The 16,986-nt window shown below is 43.2% G+C and overlaps 1 protein-coding gene across 4 annotated transcripts in view; it reads right to left on the bottom strand.

Annotated features, from left to right (window-relative positions):
• Nucleotides 1-16,986, bottom strand: part of SMG7 (SMG7 nonsense mediated mRNA decay factor) — a 268,133-nt gene that overhangs the window by 97,490 nt on the left and 153,657 nt on the right. For all 4 annotated transcript variants that reach the window (XM_033915789.1, XM_033915787.1, XM_033915788.1 and 1 more), the window contains exons 10-11: nucleotides 15,647-15,803; nucleotides 2,543-2,613 (exon numbers count right to left, since the gene is read on the bottom strand). In XM_033915789.1, coding sequence (XP_033771680.1) covers nucleotides 2,543-2,613; nucleotides 15,647-15,803 — 228 coding nt within the window. The remainder of the gene's footprint in view (nucleotides 1-2,542; nucleotides 2,614-15,646; nucleotides 15,804-16,986) is intronic.

The following is a 16,986-nucleotide window of genomic DNA, read 5'->3' as shown; positions in this document are numbered from 1 at the left end:
AGATAACACCAGGGGGCAGGCCAGAAGGCAAGGCACATGGAGGGAGAGAGACAACAACGTTAGGGGGAAATGCTTTTATTTTTTTAATTTAATGATTGATTTGTCTGTTCAGGAAGAAATGCATTTGTTTCTTTTCCTCTGGGGTTGTACTGCTTGCAGAGCCTTGCATCTTAGGGTTTGTAAATATTAGTACTTTTAGTTTTTGGTCCTGCTTTTGCATGGGGTTATCTGTTTTATGGTAGGAATGAATGTTAAAAAGCATACGGTGTGCTTTGTGTATTTTAATTTTGTAGTTAAGCATTATGTGCTGTTAATACAATTATATTGTGTGTTTATATGAAAAATGAATGGAACAAATGGTGTTACAATTAGTACTATTATGGGGCGGGGTTTGGGGCAGAGATTGAGTGGAGATGGGCATGACTTATCCCAGTGTTCTTCAACTGCCGGTCCGTGGACTGGTGCCAGTGCCCAAATAATTATTTTATTTCTGCCGGTCCATAGATGTCAAAAGGTTGAGGAACACTGCTCTAGAGATCCAGATCAATTGTAGATACATTTGATAACTCTTCAAAAGCATTCTAGAAATAGTCTAGTTCATCTTACCTGCATAATTCTGATACCCTGCACAGAATTTATAGCATTGGTGTGGAGGAAGAGGGAAAGAGATATTTGAAGGGAGAACTGTTGGGAAGAGAAAGGAAGAAATGGTGGACCTGGGGAAGGGAGGCAGGCAGGCAGGGGGAGAGATGGGATGGGGTCAGTTGGGAAGAGAAAGGGAGAGAAGTTGGATCTTGGGATGGGAAGGAGGGAGAAATGTTAGGTCTGTGGATGGACGGCAGAGATGCAGCATCTCTCTTTTTTCCCCCTCCATTTCATTGTTCAGCATCAAAGGGGGAGGGAAGAAGAAAACAGAAAAGAGAGGGAGCAAAATGTTGGACCATGGAGATAGAGGAAGAGAGATGGACCCATGGGAGGGTAGGAGGAAGAGAGCTGGGATAAGAAGATGCTAGGCAGGAGATGGAAAGAAAGGGACAGGGAGTTACAGCATGACCAGTGGAGAAAGGGAGGGGGGATTCTGAAAGTGGTGAGCCATGTGGATGAGGTCAAAAGGGAGATGACAAGATGAGTGAGAGAGGAGTGAGTACAATGGTAGAAATGTGGTAATGGGGAGTAGATAGAAGGAAATAGGAGGCTGGGAAAGGAGTGAGATGGGAAAGGGGAGAGCTAGGGACTGAGAGAAGATGGAGAATTGAGAGGTAGCTGAACATTTATAAAGAAGAAGGGTGAGAAAGAAGGCAAGATTTGAGTGGACAGAGGCAAAAAAGAGAAAAAGTTAAGAAGGCTGAAAGGGAAAAATCAATACATTGGAGACAGGCATAAGGAAAGAATGGAACAGTATTGAGAGGAGAAAAACTGGACAGCAAACATTGGAAAGAGAATTGGTAGAAGATCAACAAAAAGCAGAAAGAGAAACTGGGACCAAGATGATGGAAAAACAAAACATCCAGACAATAAGGTAGAAAAAATTGTTTTATTATGAATTTATTAACTGGAATATGTTAGCTTTGGGATATGTGCATCACAATTATTTTTGTATTCAGTGGCGTAGTCATATACAGCTGATCTGGAAGAGGGACTGGAGCCCAAAATTAGTGGAGGGGCACCAAAGTTTCTCCCTGCCTGAGTGCAATTTATAAATACTTGAGCTAGTGGAGATTCCCAAGCCCTGCCAACTGAAGACATCTTCCTCCAGTCTGGCAACTCAAAATCTTCAAGCTTTGCAGCCAAAGGCAATATCCTCAAGCTGCCCCTGCGTTCATGCATACATGAAAACCAAGGGGGAGGGGGGGCAGAGAGGAGGCCCAAAAAAGCAGTAATATTTACCCTGATTAAACGATCCTCCATGTGCGCTGCTGACAGCTGATTCAGCATCCCCGCTCTGATGAGGCTCACCATAGCTGTAATAGAAGTGAATGGGAGAACCAGGAATGCGCATACCTGCTCATCAGAGTGGGGATGCGGAAGCCTGTGGCTGCTCCCACTGTCAGCGGTGTACGTGGATGATCACTCAGTCAGGGTAAGAATTACTGCTTTTTTGGGTTCTTCTCCACAGTGTCCCTTTAATGAAGGTTTATTATTAGATACGTGCATCTTCTATATTAGTGATTGCAAATTTGGGACCTGCTCAGCCTTTTTTTTTGCTCATCAGCTAGTGTTAGTGTTGGTGTTTGTAGGGCCCCAGAAAATTTTTTTGTCCAATGTGGCCCAGGGAAGCCAAAAGGTTGGACACCCCTACCCTATTCCTTCACCATGAGCAGGGAGGGGTAACTTTCATAGTGTTCCAGGTCGTGGGCCAACCCTCTTCCCCACTCCTACTCCTTCACTGTAAGCAGGGAGGGTTAATTTGCATAGCAGCAAATTTGCACCAACATATTTCCCCGCCTCGCCCGGCTATTTTTTCGTGCCACTTGGCTAGAAAAAATTTCTGGGGAGAACACTGGTATCTCTAACCTGCCTGACCAGAGTTCAGGCCCCTTACTATTGGCATTGAAGAGATCCTCCTCCCGAGTATGAAAACTGTTCAGAAGAGAAATCAGCCAGGGCCAGATGCTGAAAAGAAAAAAGCAACATTTTTATTCTCATCACATTAGGAGCCATGTTCCTTTTATTAGATTAACAGTGAATGGGAAATTAATATTCACCCATTATGATGAAAAAAAGAATCATGAACAGCAAATAGTTCAAATTTCACTCTGTCATCCCTATTTACTTATTTTTAACAAAATCTGTATTCATTCTCTCATATTTATACATATACAATTTCGTGCATATGTAGATCTACATATGTTTATTCATTAAAAAGGTGGCTTGTAATCAAAACAGTATAAAATTAATAAAATCGAGACTGTACTATATCAATATATCGAAGCTCAATTTTAACTCCCACTCTGTATTTGGGAGTTCATTGGAGCTGATACTCTTGTAGCCAACGCTTTCTCGCCATCACAGAAGTACGTGATAAAATTGCCTTAAATCAACAAATTAATATCACAGAAGACTTTTTGTATCACTTGCTTGTGTTGTGATCAGAACAGCTCAATGATAGCTGAAATTCAGCCTCTTTCACACACAGCATCATCAACCCCAGCTACCACGGTATCCTTTATTGAAGGCAAGTCTTCTGGCCTCCTTAGGGAGATGGGAAAGAGTACCCACAAGATTCAGTTAAAACTAATAACTAAATGCCTTGAACACAAAATAAGGGGTTCCTATTCAACCCATTTGCATCCAGAGCATGTGGGTCGCTTGCATTGGAATTCATATAAAATCTATTATAAAGAGGACATTCCTATCTGGAATCCCAACAAGGTAGTTCTGGGTGCAGACAGATAATTAATCAAGTCACCATATTCTGCAGCAAAAGCAAGGAGAAAAAGGTCTCAATTTGTTGTATGATGCAGAACACATGGAAGATGGCATTGGATACTGCAGTCTTCCCTCACCATGATAAACATTTCTGGAGACTAGAGCCAGCTATCTGACAGCCTGAGCTACTGACTAGACCCAAATGGTCCTTGGAATATCAAGTAGCCTGTAGTCTCCTCAAAAAGAGGAAAGGGAAGGTTACTCTGTCCTAAATTTTATCTTCATTTTGTCTTTTCCTTTCACTGGAGTTCCTTTCTACCCTAACCCTTGTTAACCGTGTCGAGCTTTGCGAATGTAGAGATGATGCGGTATACAAACCCAAGGTTTAGTTTAGTTTAGTTTGCCCAGTAATCAATCTGTTTGCAACTAAGATTGACAAAAATGCCATAATTTCTATTCCTCCTGGCATCTAGTCTGCAACCAGATTGCTTCAGATGCCTTCATGGTCTCTTGAAATTCCCCCAAAAGCCAGAATCTTTCAGAAGTTCCAATAATATGGATGCAATAGTAGTGGTCCCACATTGACCACAATAGATTTGTTTCCTTGGCTGCATCAACCAGCTCAAAATATCCTCATGTTAGTTCTCACACCAGCACTTTTTCTTCCACTCAATCTACAGATGTTGGCCCTATAAGCATGAATATTGAAATATATTTAGTTGTAATCTATCACTGTGAGCCAAAGTTCAGGATCTCCTCCTGACTATCATGAAAACAAACTGGCAAGATTCACTTCATGTGCTTTCTCAGTGAGGAGTCACTTATATCCTCAGCTGGGGATAAAATTATTTAGCTACGCAGATGACTTTACGATCATTATACCTCTTTCTCAGAAGCTACCCCTAAAGCAACAGAAGTACTAAACTTGATGGACCAATGGATAATTGAATTCAGATTAAAGCTTAATTCAGAAAAAACAAAATTTTTTTGTAGCTTCGCCACACCCGCTTGACTCTAAAACATCAATGTGCATCAATAATCTTAGCTATCCTATTCAATCTACTATGAAGGTATTGGGAGTAACATTGGACCAGAGCCTGACCATGAAAGACCAAGTGGACTCCTTGGCTAGAAAGAGTTTTCACACCCTTTGGAAGCTTTGGTCCATTAGAGCATACTTTGATGTTTCATCATTTAGAATTCTGGTACAATCCCTTATACTGAGCCAACTTGATTACTATAACATCACCTATTTGGCAATTTCCCAGAAGAGTATGCGGCGATTGCAACTGGTACAAAATGCGGCGGTCAGGCTACTTTGTGGGTTGAAGAAGTTCGATCATGTAACACCTTCCTACCGACTTCTACACTGGCTGCAGATGGAGGCGCGTGTGAAGTTCAAGTTTGGATGTTTTTGCTTTAAGGTACTATACAGTTTAGCCCATAAATATATAACTGACCTTTTTTTTTCTCTTTCACAACCAATAGACATAAGAGAAGCTCACATCTGAATTTTGTTTCCCCACCGGTTAGAGGATGTAAATTCAAAAGTCATCATCAACATCTTTTCTCACATCAAGCAGCATTATGGGGTAAAGATTTGGAACAACTGCTTAAGCATATTACTTATGGGGAACATATCTGTTCTTGAAGTATCTAGGCAACTGACCTATACAATCTTAGTCCACAACAACTGATCTCTAGAACCGCTATCACTAACCCTTATCTTTGTTAACTCTACTCAATCTGTAGCATCTTTTTAATAATTGTAAACTGCATAGAACTTCACGGTCCTGCGGTATATAAATTGTTATTATTATCATCATCTCTCCAGCAATATCTTCTCATTAACTCCAGCCTCAGTACAAATTCTGTAAGGGTTTGTATCTCAGCGCTATAGTAGCCTACCACAAAAATTCAATAGAGAATCTATTTTCAGGGAAGAACTGTGTCCAGGTTCACAAAGAGCTTGATTAATGCCAAGCCACATGTCAAAAGGCCTTCTTTTGCATGGGACCTCAACTTAGTGCTTCTGTTTAAATCTTTGCAGATTATCCTCTCCAAAATTTCTTTCATGGAAGACTCTCTTCCCTGTGGCTATTATTTATGCCCATTGCATCAGTGAAATGCAAGTGTTAGTAAATTATTAATTGTACAAGATGTTTTCTGATTTCCACATCAACCAACCTTGTGCTCTTACTTTTACCTTGTTTACAGCAAAGCACTATATGCTTGAATATAAACAAGCAATACAAAATCCATCTACAAGTACCGAGTTGTTCAACAGGGCATAGGAATGTCTTGCAATCTCAAAACAACTCGCATAACTGTAGCAGAACACTGTGTGCAAAAGTATCTGACTTTCTTTCTGCTATCACTAAGCTGCAGTTTTCCAGAGACGTAACTATGCATCAGCTCACAATAGCTGCATCCATAATCCAGCTTGCTTAGTGTCAACTGCAGACAAAGCTGCAACACTTTCTTGTCACAAGGCACTATTATTTTGATCAAGCTTTAGAAAATGACAAAGCACTGAACAAGCTGCATTAAGTAGCCTGTGCACTAGACACTTCACCTGCCTCCTCCATCTTCTCAGCTCTCTGGTTCTGGAGACTGGAATGGAAACAGAGACTTACCACAACCCTCAGCTTTGCAGTGATCTTGTCTGTCCATGGAGAAAACATGCACACCCAGCCCCAAGTTAAATCTTACTAGTAAACACATTTAAGGTATTAGTCTCAAGCAGAATACAGAACACCAGTGCATAACTAGAAAACCTAACTAAATGTTTCTAAGCTCCAGATATGCAGACTCAGCTTGGCTACATCCGGTAATGCCACCACTTGTATGACTTTTCCACAGAGAATCCCTGTTACAGGTATCAAATATGTTTTATGTTATTATATATTATCTTAAAGTTTTATATACTCCCTACAAGTTAAATAAAAACAAAATTGAAGCAGTGTACAAATAAAAACAACCCGCCCCTCCCTACAACCACAAATATACTGTATATATATGAATACATAAAAAGCAGCACAGTAGAATCAGTCCACAGTAAATTAGGAAAAAAGGGGTAACTGTGCTATATCAGTTTCCTCACTAACTTGTTAAACCATGAGAAAAAAAAATAGATGCCGCCACCTGGCTTCATCTCAATCCAATTATATTATCTTTATACTTGTTATTTGACTTTCACCAAAATTACCATTTATTAAAAATTTTCTATACTGCTTTATCTGAACAAACAAGTCAAAGTGGTGTACAGACTAAGGGAAGTTTAGGTACTTACCTTGATAATCTTTCTAGTAAATAGGCACATCATTCATGAACACTCAGGCAGCCAATCTCTTCTGTGTAGAGAGATTCTGTGTAAAGAGCCTCATTAGCATTTTCTCATTCTGTCTCCCATTACTCCTGGCTGTTCTATAATTTCTCAGTTCGTTTCAAAGCAGATGGTCAGCCGTAGAAAGTAAACCTAAGAGGGAGGGGTACGGGGACTCTCCCCGAAAAACTAGTCTGTTTTGCTCATATCATAACATAGCACAAAATAATCATGAACATTTAACTATATAATGAGGAGGAACGAACAAGCCACCTACCTGAGTGCAAGCTGTACTAATAATCTTAAGAGTTCAGAAAAATACTCCATGGTCTTTTCACAACAGTAGTTGCTACCCCTATCCCTAACAATACTGTACAGGGGACAGAAACAAAGTTTATGATAATACAGACATTTATGAGACAGCAAGCAGGCTAATGAACATCTGACAGGGTGGGCTTCAAGAATGATATGCCCTGTTTATTAGAAAGAAGATTATCGAGGTAAATACCTAATCTTCCCTTCTTGTGCAATAGGCACATCATTCTTGAACACTCAGGATGTATCAAAGTAGTCCCTGGAACTTAGGGCGGGACAGATGAAGTCTTCTGAAAGTTCTGAAGATCCAAACTCTGTTTCCAATTTGGCTGCTACGTCCACTCCATAAAACCTACCATGTGGCAACTCTACAAATTTCCTAGGTTGAAACTGATCTAGACCCCACCCAGGGGGGAAACCATGCCTTCAACGGAATGCACCTTTTAGGATATAGGAAGATGCTTCCTGCTGAAGAAATGGCCAGATGAATTCATCCTGAAATGATTGCTTTTAAAGCTGGTTGGCCCCTGTGGGCAACCCTGGCCAGCACAAAAAAATGGTCCAACAGTCGGAACTCATTTGTCACTTCCAGAGCAAACATCTAGCAATCTCAGGATTTTGTCACTCTTCTTGGACCTCAAGGGTATAAATGCAGATAACTGAACTTCCTGGTTGACATGAAAGTTGGTACAGAAAGATGGTACAGTACGCAGAATTATTCCAGACTCAGAAATTCTGAGAAAGAGTTCTCTGCATGAAACTTGTTGCGCTGAAGTGATCACCACTAAAAACACCATTTTAACCAAGAGGTCCAACATGGATGCCTGCTCCAGAAGCTCATACAGGGCTCTAGTGAGCATCCACAAGACAAGATTAAGAGTCCATGTTGGAAAGGGCTGACATACTGGAGGACGCTTTACTTTCAGCAGGCTTTCAGTAAAGCCCTCTTTAGAAACCTGGCCACATCTGGGTGCAAGTCCAAGGTCCACTTGTTAACCTGAGGTCTGAAGCACACAATATCCACTAATTTAACTTCTGGGGAGCGAAATGCCAGGCCCTTTTCCAGTCCCTCCTGCAGAAATGCCAGGACCAAAGAAATCGAAGCCATGAATGAGTCCTCACTCTTCTATGCACACCAGTCCTAGAAACACTTCCAGGCTTTCGCTTAGACGGCTAATGTGAACTGCTTCTTGGATTGTAGGAGGATGGAAATCATCATATCTGAATAATCTTTATGCACTAAGGTTGCACTCTCAAAAGCAATGCCATAAGACCAAAGTGCTCCGGATCCTCCAGGGCAATTTGGCCCTGTGTGAGCAACCCTGGAAGGCACAGTAGGCTGATACTCTGGTCCCTCTATAGATGGATGAGATCTGCATATCCTGGATGCCTCAGCCAGTCTAGTGCGACCAGAACTACCAGCCCTGAGTGCAACACTACTCTTTGCAGGACTCTTGCCTATTATAAGCCATAGAGGGAAGACATATAGAAACTCCACCTTTGGCTCTGATTACACCAGGGCATCCAAGCCATCACTTCCTGACCTGTATCTTCAACTGAAGAACCGAGCCACCTTGATGCTGATTACTGCCTCCACCAAATCGAACTTCGGGCACCCCCACCGACACATAATGCTGTTCAACACCATTTGAGAAAGCGCCCTTTCTCCAGGATTTAGGATCTTCCGGCTGAGCAATTCCACTTGACATTGTCCATTCCTGCTATATGTGCCGCCAAGAGAGCCAGTAGGTAGATTTCCACTCATATAAACAACATTTGAGCTTCCAGGCGTAGAGCAGCACTCTTGGTGCCCCCCTGTTGATGGACATAAACTACTGCCATAGCATTGTCTGAGAAAACTTGCACGGCTTTGTTTCATACTGTGTTCGACCACTTCCTCTAGGAGGCGGACCAGCATCCCTGAACTGGGATGCCCTTTGCAACGCATTCCCCCCAACTGTATAGGCTGAAATCCTTAGTCAGGATCACCCATGTGGAGATGCAGAGTGGAACTCCTCTGCTAGTGACTGAAGCTCCAGCCACCAGTTCAGACTGTGATGCACCTCCACCGTCCAAGATAAATACATCTGAAACATATCCCTTTGTGGGCATCATTGGAATAGGAGTGCATCCTGGAGAGGGCGTAAGTGCATCCTTACTCAAGAACTACCTCTATAGTTGCTACCATTGACCCCAACACCTGCAGGTAATGCCAAGCTGTTGGTGCTGGCCTGTCCCGAAATGCCCTGATCTGCAGCATAAGTTTCTCTCTGCTGGCTTCTGGCAGAGGACTTTGCTCGCCTTTGTAGTGAACCGAATGTCCAGATGCTCCAGGTGACTTTTCCAAAAGTTGACCCCCTAGCCAAGTTCTGCAGGAGCTAGACCATACACCTCAGATGAGGCTCTTATCAGCCAATTGTCCAGATACAGATGCACCTGTATCCCCACTTTGCAAAGGTGTGTTGCTGCTACCACCATCATCTTAGTGAAGGTGTGTGGTGCTGTGGACAGTCCCAAATGACAGGGCCGAAAACTGGAAGTGCTGCCCCAGAACATGGAACCATTAGAATTTCCTGTGCACCGTAACAATGGGAATGTGCAGATAGGCCCCTGTGAAATCCAAAGAGGTGAGAAATTCCCCCGAAAATGGGGTATCCAAAGGCCCACACTGACCGACTTGAAATCCAGAATCGGCCTGTCTTCTGAGTCTCTATTGGGCTCTATAAAGTACATGGAATATCTGCCTAAGCCTGATTCTTCATCTTGTATGGTTTCTATGGCTGCTAGATCCAGAAGCTTCTGCCCTGTCTCTCGAACTGTGATTGCTTTCTCTGGTCTCCCTGCTGTAGAGTCCAGAAAAAGGTCTGGGAGAGGACACAAGAACTCAAGTTTGTATCCCTCCCAAATAATTTCCAGTATCCAGCAATCTGAATTGATCCCAGCCCACGCCTCCTAATAGGCCACTAACCTCCCACCTAATTTTGGAGGTCCAGATTGTATCTTGACATCATAATTGCTTCTTGGGGGTGACTGATAAGGCAGGATCCTGAAGATTGGGGATGCCTAGCATCCCTAAAACTCTATCTTGTGCTCTTAAAATGATCTCTGGACCAAAGATCCTTCTGAGCACTGGTGAAAATGCTTAGAGCTGCAAAAATTACTTTGACCTGACCCCACAGGAGTCCTCAGTCCGCTATCTGGTAAAGACTTAGTTGTGCGATCCTGCACAATGGCCATGTCATCCAAAAAGAGCAATTGTCCTTTAAAGGGTAACTTGCTCAGTGTTGCCTTGGAGCCGAAAGATTAGAGAAACTGGGCCTCTTCTCCCTCGAACAGAGGAAATTGAGAGGGGACATAATCGAAACATTCAAAGTGCTGAAGGGGATACACTTAGTAGATAAGGACAGGTTGTTCACCCTCTCCAAGGTAGGGAGAACGAGAGGGCACTCTCTAAAGTTGAAAAGGGATAGATTCCATACAAACGTAAGGAAGTTCTTCTTCACCCAGAGAGTGGTGGAAAACTGGAACGCTCTTCCGGAGTCTGTCATAGGAGAAAACACCCTCCAAGGATTCAAGACAAAGTTAGACAAGTTCCTGCTGAACAAGGACGTACGCTGGTAGGGCTAGTTTCAGTTAGAGCGCTGGTCTTTGACCAGAGGGCCGCCACGTGAGCGGACTGCTGGGCATGATGGACCACTGGTCTGACCCAGCAGCGGCAATTCTTATGTTCTTATGATCTACAGAATTCTTTGGGCAGGAATGGCATAAGCAGAAACTTTGCTCAATAACCTGATATCATATAGAGTGTCTGCCATGTAATCCACTCCCAACATGAAAAATCAGTTATCCCTTCTGGCATCCACCTCCAGATCATGGCACAACTTGGAATGGCAAGTGTGTGCTATGTACGATGTTGCGGTTGTTGCCTTTCAAACCTGCAGCCACGGCCTCAAATTGTTTCTTCAGAACAAACGCCAGCCTGTGGTCCTGGATAACTTTCAACACCACTCCACCTTCACTTGGGAAGGAAGTACGCTTGGTTACCTGCACCACCAGGGAATCCACCTAAGTTTAGTAGCGCTATAGAAATAAGTAATAGTAAATCAGCAGCCTTGGGATCAGCAGCCTTAGGAAAAAGTTTCACCATGGCCCTGGTCACCCGAAGGGGCCCCTCCGGGACCTCCCAATGGTCTGTTAACAGTTTAGTCATTTAGTCCTGATGGAAGGTAAACCAGGTGGTCTGTACCTTAATGCTGCTCATAAACTAGCACTGCATAGATGAGGTCTGTGGCATCTCTATCTTTAATTCTTGGAGAAACTCCGTAATTATCTCCAAAAGCGCTTGAAGGCCTAAACAGCCTGTACATAGTCAGGTCTTCTCAGAGGTCCAGAGCCTCCACCTCTACAGAATCTGGTTATCACATACATAATGCAGCATCTTCTGCTACTAAGGACACAGACTGGGAAAGTAAAGACATGGAGACTGAGTCCTTCTCGTCCCAGTCCTCCTCTGACTGAACCCCCATCTCTTGTGCATGGCTCTGCTGAGAAAGAACTGCACACTTAGGAGAGGGACCCCTGGTGCTAGCATCATCACGACCCCCAGGGGTTAAATACAGCTGGTGTTAAACAAATATACTTCTGAATTCTGGAGCAAAACTGTGCCCAGGGCGCCCCAAGTGCCCTTGTGGTCGCTCCAGTATCTCTTTCTGAGGTTTTGGAGCAGATGTGCAGCTGTGATTTGCTAGGGATGTGATTTGCTTTTTCCCAGTTCTAACCAGGATGTTTGACCTGGAACTCGAGCCATCTGGTATCCTACATCCCCAGAGGAAGTAGAGGCGGTGAAGCCCATGGTTCCTACCCAGTGGCTTAGTAAGGGTAGGAGGCGCCCGGGACAGTGGTGCCCACTCTGCGCCATCCTCTCCGTGCCCCACTCCTTCTGGACTCCCTGCTCCTTCTCACCCCCCATTCTACACCAGCTTCGAGTGGCTTCTAATCTAATCCAAATCTTAGATTTATATACCGAATCATCTCCTAAGATTAAGAGCTTGATTTGGTTTATATAATTAGATTACAAATAAAGAATCCATTAACATTCGTTGGAACTGTTACCTAAAAAAACGATGAAACATAGTCGTATTCAAGGTTTTGTGAAAGATCTGGAGGGATAGACAAGATCTTATATGAAAAGGTAATTCATTCCATATCGCAGTTAATAATTGTAGGAAGGAATAGGAAATTTTGCTAGCAGACTTTATTCCTTTAAAAGATGGAAAAGAGAGCTTAAACATATGAATTGTTCTTGTACCTGAAGCATCAGATTCCCTCTGACGTCACTTCCTGGCCCCGTGACCCAAAAGTGATTCAGAGGGTCTCTCGTACGAAGAAAGACTGAATAAATTGCAGCTCTACACTCTCGAAGAACGTAGGGAGAGGGGGGACATGATTGAGACATTTAAGTACATCACGGGACAGGTCGAGGTGGAAGATGATATCTTTCTTCTCAAAGGACCCTCGAACATAAGAGGACATCCGCTCAAACTCAGGGGGGGGAAGTTTCGTGGAGACACCAGGAAGTACTTCTTCACGGAAAGAGTGATAGAGCATTGGAACAAGCTTCCTGTACAGGTGATCGAGGCCCGCAGCATCCCAGACTTCAAGAATAAATGGGATACCTATGTGGGATCCCTGCAAGGGTCATGCCAATGAACAGGGTCACTAGGGTATAGACTTAAATGAGCGGGTCATTAAAGTGGGGGTCAGTAGCCTTAAAAGGGTGGGTCAATAGTGTGGGCAGACTTGATGGGCTGTAGCCCTTATCTGCTGTCATCTTCTATGTTTCTATGAGGGGAACCAGTCAGGCGTGAACAACAGGCAGAAGTTACTCATGCTAGTAAAAATAATACTGAGGTACAGGGTGGGGATGGGATGGTGCAAGGGTGGCATGGTGGGGCAGGGAGGTGCCAGAGCACCACCAAATTGGCACCCGGGGTGGTCCACACCCCTCTTACTATGCTACTGCTCCCACATCCCCTCAAGTGCCACACTGCATGTGGAACACGGATGGTCCTCGGACCACCATCCAGCGTAAATCTGGCATAAATATGATGTATCCTGGACTGAGGAGTCCATCCCATCCAATTTTAAGCTAAATCAAGGTATTTTGAGGCAGATAGAGGCTTTTATTTTCAAATCATGAAATCCAAGATGGCCACTGTGGCAGCAATTTTAGTGCCAAAAAAGGCCTATGGCAACTAAACGAGGGGTCAAAAATTAGTGGTTTTAGGGGTAGGTGACCCTATCTCTATCCCCAGCACTCCCAAAAAATCACTTTTAAGGACCCTCTAATTTTCTCTCATAGGCTGGGCTCAAACTGCCACCAGAAAAATGGGAGAGCTTCTGCCACAAAGAAGCCTGGAAACTGGACTGCTTGCTTCTTCGGTTTCTCAGATCCAACAACTACCCCCTTGGCTATAGACTTCTGACCTCAGACTCTGAGCTTTCCCGCAGCAAGAGATGTCCCAACTTTGTATCTATAGCACTGACAAGCCTTATGATTAGATAAAAAAATCCCAAATTAAAGGAAAAAAACTTGAGCAGAATAGACAGGCTTCTGCCATCTTACAAGTAGAGAGACAAACTTAGGAATTACAGGACAGCCTAGAGCGGGGGTTCCCAACCCTGTCCTGGAGGACCACCAGGCCAATCAGGTTTTTAGGTTAGCCCTAATGAATATGCATGAGAGCGATTTGCATATAATGGACGTGACAGGTATGCAAATCTGCTCCATGCATATTCATTAGGGTTAGCCTGAAAACCCAATTGGTCTAGTGGTCCTCCAGGACAGGGTTGGGAACCACTGGCCTAGAGTAATGGGAGGCGGAGTGAGAAAATGCTAATTAGACTCTGTACATAGAATCTCATAGGAAGGGATTGACTACCCAAGTGTTCAAGAATGATGTGTCTATTGCACTAGAAAATCAAGATAGAAAAGAGCTCCATTTTTTGATAGGAAAACTGAATAACTTCTACATTCATCAGAATGAACAAGTGGAAGGGCATAATCAAAAGAAATGTCTAAGTCTGATTTGGACATATGGCACTCGACGCCCAAAGTCAGCAGTGGTAAAATGTCCATTCTAGAAAAATACATCTAGAACAGGGGTAGGGAACTCCGGTCCTTGAGAGCTGTATTCCAGTCGGGTTTTCAGGATTTCCCCAATGAATATGCATGAGATCTATTTGCATGCACTGCTTTCAATGCATATTCATTGGGGAAATCCTGAAAACCCGACTGGAATACGGCTCTTGAGGATAGGAGTTCCCTACCCCTGATCTAGAATATATATTTTTTAAAATCATCTATCTGGACATCTAGGCCATTGATCGTCCAGACTGTCAGTACATCTATACCACATTTTCGACCAAAAATTCATCCAAGTCCCAAACGCCCAGAACAAGACCATTTGGACGTGGGAGTGGCCAGCATTGTGATGGACTGGCCACCCAGACAGGCCAACATAGAAGTGGGGCACCTTACAAGGCACTGCTGTGAACTTCACATAAAGGGTGCCACATAAACATCTCACCAGAACTCCCTTATAGGAAATGGTGAGCCCCCCAAAACATACTCGACTATATCTACCTGTCTACAACCCCAATAGCATTTATGACTGCAGGTGGCACCTATATGGCAGTAGAGTAGGGTTTTGGGGATTTTTGGTGGGCTCACATTTTCCACTATGAATGTAGTAGCTTATGAGCCTGGGTCCTCCTCTCTATGGTTCACTAGCCCACCCCAGGCTACTTAAGACTTACTAGGCTTTCCTATAGCAGGTGCTGATGATCCGGAGACAGATATGTACATTTTTATTCTGATATTTGTGGCAGTGTGAAAGGGTCAGTGATCACTGGGGGAGTGTGTAGGGGTCTTTATGTTGTCTCTGCAGTGGTTATCTAGTCATTTTGGATACCTTTTTGGCACTTATACCTGCTTTTACAAAGTCTAACTCATAACTTATAAGTTTCATCCAGGAAGTCTTGTGAAACATTCGATTATCCCTGTAGGATGACTAAGCCTAAGTCAGCCCACATCCCACCCAAATACTGCCCTAATCACGCCTCCAGATATGCCCCTTTTAGTTCTGGGTGCACAGCGGCATTCAGAGGCCTAAAAAGTCCCTGGATATGGCCAGAAAGTCAGTTTATTGGCACTTGGACGATCTATCTTTTAGGTCGTTCAAGTGCCAACTTGGGTGGGTTTTTAGACATGTCTAAGTTTCGATTATGAGCCCCATAATGCATTCATACAAAGATGTATGCTCACCTGTTTTGCAAAGGTACAGTCTCAGCCCAAACCATAGACAGGAATAGGGTAAGCCCTGCAATGCAGGGGAATCACAGCAGAATTTAACTGCCTACCAAAGACCTGATACTTCTATATAGGAGGTAAAAATAATCATTCTTCTGAAACCCCTCCCCCTGTGCAGAACAGCATACATACCTTTGGTCATAATTGCTCACTTGCTTCTGTGACAAAAGACTAAATATTTCAAAAGCATGTCAGATTTACAGTAGAACAATCAAAAAACAGTTAAATCAGAATAAAGAAGGCTTCAAGAATGTTACAAGACTCACTACTGCCTTTCATCTACTGCTGAATCCTGGAAGACACTAGGTCTGAGCTTCAGCCAATCCAATGAGACTTTGATTGCAGGAAGTGGGTCAGCACCTGCAGATTCTTCGCGATATTCATTTTGGAGTGGAAATTTGCACAGGATACCAAGAAAAGACACTTGGAAAAAAAAAAGAATCAGAAAAGCAGTTAAGAAAACAAACCAGATGTACACACTGCTTCCCTCTTTTAGTCAACTGTCGAAAAAGATGGTAAAATTCAGAAAAGGGTCAACAATTGAGTTAGTTCTGTCAGTTGCTTGTGCTCTATACAGTTTCAAACCTTTGCTGATGAGCAGGAAAATGTAAAATTAGGAGGCTATTTAAAATGTGCTCCCATGCAACCTTCTTCCATGAGATGATAGATAAATAGAAACAGAAACCTGATGGCAGATAAAAGGCCAAATGGCACATCCATTCTGCCCATCTGCAGCATCCACTATCCCTTCCAATCCCTAAAAGACCTCACATGCTTGCCCCGTGCTTTCATGAATTCAGACAGTCTTTGTCTCTACCACCTCTACTGGGAGACTATTCTACACATCTACACCCTTTCTGCAAAAAAGTTTTCCTTAGATTATTCCCAAGCCTGTCACCTCTTAACCTCATTGTATGCCCTCTCACTCTGGAGTTTAGTTTCAATTGAAAGAGACTTGCCTCATGTATATTTATTCCACCGAGGTATTTAAACTTCTCTATCATATCTCCCTGCTCCCGCTTTTCCTCCAAAGTATACATATTGAGATTTTTAAGTCTGTCCCTATATGCCTTATGACATAGGCCATCAACCATGTTAGTTGACTTCCTCTGGACTGATTCTGTTTTGTTTATATCTTTTTGAAAAGTATAGAAACATAGAAAAATGACAGCAGAAAAGGGTCAAAGCCCATCAAGTCTGCCCCTTCGCCTTGATTTTGCTCACCACCCCTTGCCTTTACATCATTAGAGATCCCACGTGAATATCCCATTTATTTTGGGATATTCACATGGGATCTCTAATGATGTTTGGTCTCCAGAATTGTACACAATATTCTAAATGAGGTCTCACCAGAGTTTTATACAGCCGCATCAATACCTCCTTTTTCCTACTGGCCATTTCCCTCCCTATGCACCCAAGCATCCTTCTAGCTTCTGCTGTAGCCTTTTTAACTTGTTTGGCTACCTTAAGATCATCACATACTATCATACCCATGTGTCGCTCCTCTTTCGTGCACAAAAGTTCTTCACCCCCTAAACTGTACCATTCTCTCAAGTTTCTGCAGCCCTAATCTATGACCTTGTATTTCTTAGCATTAAATCTTAGC

The sequence above is a fragment of the Geotrypetes seraphini genome, chromosome 12 (genome assembly GCF_902459505.1).
Source record: "Geotrypetes seraphini chromosome 12, aGeoSer1.1, whole genome shotgun sequence".
Lineage (NCBI taxonomy): Eukaryota > Metazoa > Chordata > Amphibia > Gymnophiona > Dermophiidae > Geotrypetes > Geotrypetes seraphini.
The sequence above is the reverse complement of the archived record's forward strand: the minus strand, read 5'-3'. Positions and strand labels throughout refer to the sequence as shown.